This window comes from Lacerta agilis, chromosome 11 (genome assembly GCF_009819535.1).
Source record: "Lacerta agilis isolate rLacAgi1 chromosome 11, rLacAgi1.pri, whole genome shotgun sequence".
NCBI classification, from domain to species: Eukaryota; Metazoa; Chordata; class Lepidosauria; order Squamata; family Lacertidae; genus Lacerta; species Lacerta agilis.
Window position 1 is genome coordinate 2,702,944 of NC_046322.1, and position 3,987 is coordinate 2,706,930.

The following is a 3,987-nucleotide window of genomic DNA, read 5'->3' on the forward strand; positions in this document are numbered from 1 at the left end:
CCGGTCCCTTCGTCCAAAGGGCAGGTATATCTCTGGGGTCTCTGCCTGTAATGCCGGAGAGGAGGGCGTGGAGTGAGGAGGGCGGCGCGTCTCCTTCCCTCCGAGCAGGCGAGGGAGCCTCTGGGCGCGTGCAGAGAGCCGCCTCCCCGTAGGAAAACACTGCGCATGTTCAGAGGCCCCCTCTGCCTGCTTTTCCTGAAATAGCTGCGGTACCTCGGGGTGGGGGGTGTATTCTGTGTGTGCGCATATATACATGTATTTTTGTGTGTGTGTATATATATAATATGCATGCAGTCTTTTGTGTATAGATAGATGTGTACTTCATTGTGTACTTTAATAATAATAATAATAATAATAATAATAATAATAATGAATTTTATTTATACCCTGCCCTCCCCAGCCAAGACCAGGCTCAGGGCAGCTAACACCAGGTATACAACTTAAAAACAAGGTTAAAATACAACATTAAAGTGTAGCCTCATTTCATTGCAACTCAAATAAAAAAAACTAATAATAATAATAATAATAATAATTTATTATTTGTACCCTGCCCATCTGGCTGGGTCTCCCCAGCCACTCTGGGCGACTTTCATCAAATATTAAAATACATTTAAAATATCACAGTCTAAAAACTTCCCTAAACAGGGCTGCCTTCAGGTATTTTCTGAATGTGAGGTAGTTCTCTTGACCTCTGATGTTTGGGGAAGAAAACGTCAAATCTTCACCAAGGCCAACTATCCAGACTGGTCCTACGTGGGCCAGAAAAAAGCCAGGGAAGTCCCCAAATAGGAGTTCCATCACAAAAAGGAAAGAGGGGATCAAGTTGATTCCAAGCCAAAGGCCAGTGAGATCCTGCAGGGCCCTGGTCACATGACACACAGCGTCCCACCAGGCTGGAGCCAGTGTTGAAAAGGCCCTGGCTGTGGTTGAGGCTAATCTGACTTCCTTAGGGCCCGGGACCTCTAGGGTGTTGCTATTTATGGACCTTAAGGTCCTCCGTGGGGCATACCAGGAGAGGCGGTCCCGTAGGTACTTGTACTGCATCGTTTGTCTCCCTCTCCTCCCTGCGTGCATACACACAACCACCCCGCGGGGTAGGACAGGGCCGAGGCACGTTGCGTTTACCCCAGCAAATTATCAAAATTACAAATACCTAAATACAGTCAGTCATATACCCTCGCTAGATTCAACGTGCTGCCATCTGCCTTATTGCAGGGCAGATTCGAGGGTAAACCATACGCGGATCGAGTCTGCCCCTGTGGCTTGATGGAGGTGGAAAATGTCTCTCATGCCTTGTTATGCTGCCATGTCTATGGGGATATACGCTCGGTATTCATTACCTCTGCTATGCAAAAATCTCCAAATGAATCCGAACTTCAGTGTCTAAAATCCCCAGTAGAGGACAAGGATCCTGAGATCACGTTAAGGGTAGCCAAATTTTGTGCGATTGCCATAAAACTTAGGGAACAAGCTGTGCTAGCATAATGATTAAGGCCTTAAATGATAATTTTAGGTTATATATTAGTGACTTAAGTTTTAATTGATATAAAATAAAAGAATTCCTTCCAGGAGCACCTTAGAGACCAACTGGGTTTGTTACTGGTATGAGCTTTCGTGTGCATTCTGTTCAAATCCCCGCGACGGAGTGAGCTCCCGTTGCTCGGTCCCTGCTCCTGCCAACCTAGCAGTTTGAAAGCACGAAGTGCAAGTAGATAAATAGGTACCGCTCCATTGGGAAGGTAAACTGTGTTTCTGTGCACTGCTCTAGTTCGCCAGAAGCGGCTTAGTCATGCTGGCCACATGACCCAGAAGCTGTACGCCGGCTCCCTTGGCCAGTAAAGCGAGATGAGCGCCGCAACCCCAGAGTCGTCCGTGACTGGACCTAACGGTCAGGGGTCCCTTTACCTTTACCTTAGGAGATGGAGGGGTGGAGTGCATGCAACCCTTGTCAGTGAAGCAATTGCTTTGTTACATATTCATAGTATTTTATTTTCCTAGCCTTAATTGAGCCCCTGGATTTATTTGTGACAGTTGTGTCTTTCCCTTCCCCCCCCTCCCTAGCCCAACCTAGGTGCCGGCAGTGGGGGATCATGGAGAACTATCAGAAGTCCAAGACTGTGGAGAAGCCGTCGCCTCTTCCCTTCACCAACTTGCCTTCCGATATAATTGAAATGAAAGTGAAGGACGGCAGCAAAATCCGGAACCTGATGGGCTACGCCATTGGCAAGATGGAGTCGGAGGCCGTGCGGCAGGTCCTCTTCAGTGGCGCCGGCAAGGCCATCAGCAAGACCATCACCTGCGTGGAGATCATGAAGAGAAGGCTTCAAAGCCTCCACCAGATCACAAAAGTGTTCTTTAGGCAAACAGAGGAGATCTGGGAGCCCATCGTGCCAGAGGCCGGCCTTGATTCTTTGACTGTGAAGCGGAATATTCCTGCCATTTGTGTCTTGCTGAGCAAGGATCCGCTGGACACTCAAGAGCCAGGCTACCAGGCTCCCGGGTCTTTTGATGCCTTCTGGTTAGAAACGCTGAAATCATCGGAGTCCCAGGGCCAGGCCAAGAGGAAGCAGGGGGGAGGCAGGGGGGCCGCTCACGCTCGGAAGCTTCCCCGCTCTGGTAGACGGGAGGACTCTTACAAAAAGCCCTGAGCGAGCCCAGCTTCAGAACGGCAGACAAGGAAAGCCAGCCGGTTATCAGAATAAAGTGGGAGGCGTTAGAAACACTGGCAGAGAGAAGCTGCATCTGGAGGAGAGGAAAGGAGAGTCTGTCTGAATTCAGAAGTCACCTGGCGTTGGACAGACTGAGCACGGGGGTCTTGTGTTGTGGCTTTTCCCCTCGTTTGAACAGGAAATGCCTCACTGGGTTGTGCCCGGCATATTCAGGATTTGGGTGCTTGAAATGGCAATGTGCAGGATCTTTCTTGGTGGGAAGGATAATGAAACCAGGGAGGAAGTCTTAGATGTTTCCTTCGCTGGTGCCCTGCTGCCTCCCATTACCTGTCTCTTCTGACGCTGCAAGAGTCTCGCCCTTCGCCATCTAACCCACTTCTGTTCATCTGAACAAGATCGGCAGATTGCCACGACCCCGGGATATCATATCACATTGTCATCAGATAACATTGCTGGTTTCCTTGTGGCCTGAGGGCCTCCATACTTTTAGATTATCTTGCTTTTGCATTAAGGTCCCGAGCATTCAAAAGAAGGGATTCAGCACAAAGGTGAGAGGCGAGTGCCTTGTGTGTGATTGTGCCAAGGGACTTCCTGATGTACCTGTACATGAAAAAGTAGCATCTCATCAGGTGTTTGTAACTTCAGAGCTATGGGTTGGACGCAGTGTAATTTTGTTCAGCAAGTTTTATTTTTGTCTCCAAAGCAGTCTTGCCAGTAAAAGATACTAGGCCATGAAAATGTTCATTGCTCGCCTACATACCTGCCGTTGGTCTGTCATCTCTGAACACATCAACCCCCAACTCCCATTCCATCTAAGGTGCTGCACTGCTTCCTCTCTCATGTGGTCTGCATACACCTTGTTCAGTTCTTCTCTGAACCTGTAAGTGGCTGAAACTCCAAGGACCTCCCTTGGGGTGAGGGGTGGAGATTGAGGACTTCGTTCTTCTGTCCTCCTGACTTCAAAAAGTGCTGGAAATGGCTGACAATTATGCCATTAAAGGTATTAATTCGAATTTCTTGTTACCTCTGGACTTGACAGCTGATTATTCATTCAGGAGGGCTGTCAAAGAAGAGTGAATTGAAATTACCGGCCCTTAGTTGAAGACTCTTGATTTGCCTTTGCCAGGAGAATGCCCCATCTTATCTTGAATAAAGCAAGGTAAAAGGAATCTTAAGAATTGAGCATTGCCTGTGGGTGAGCAAGAAGTATTGGTCCCAAACACCCTGTGATCTTGTTCCTTGGAGGACAAGTGGTGTTTGCATGATAGCGACTTTGGGAATCCTTGAGGTCATCAGCCTTGTGATGCTGGAGCTGCTG

At 48.4% G+C, this 3,987-nt stretch overlaps 1 protein-coding gene across 1 annotated transcript; it reads left to right on the forward strand.

Moving 5' to 3' along the window:
- On the forward strand, positions 1 to 3,426 carry RPP25L (ribonuclease P/MRP subunit p25 like). Its single transcript, XM_033164474.1, has 2 exons — positions 1 to 24; positions 2,062 to 3,426. Exon 2 carries the CDS (start codon positions 2,091 to 2,093, stop codon positions 2,646 to 2,648), a length of 558 nt encoding a protein of 185 aa, XP_033020365.1. The 5' UTR covers positions 1 to 24; positions 2,062 to 2,090; the 3' UTR covers positions 2,649 to 3,426.
- Positions 3,427 to 3,987: the final 561 nt, after the last annotated feature.

Bases quoted from the DNA above. Each gene is read 5' to 3' on its own strand.
- RPP25L (XM_033164474.1), top strand. From the start codon at position 2,091: ATGGAGAACTATCAGAAGTCCAAGACTGTGGAGAAGCCGTCGCCTCTT.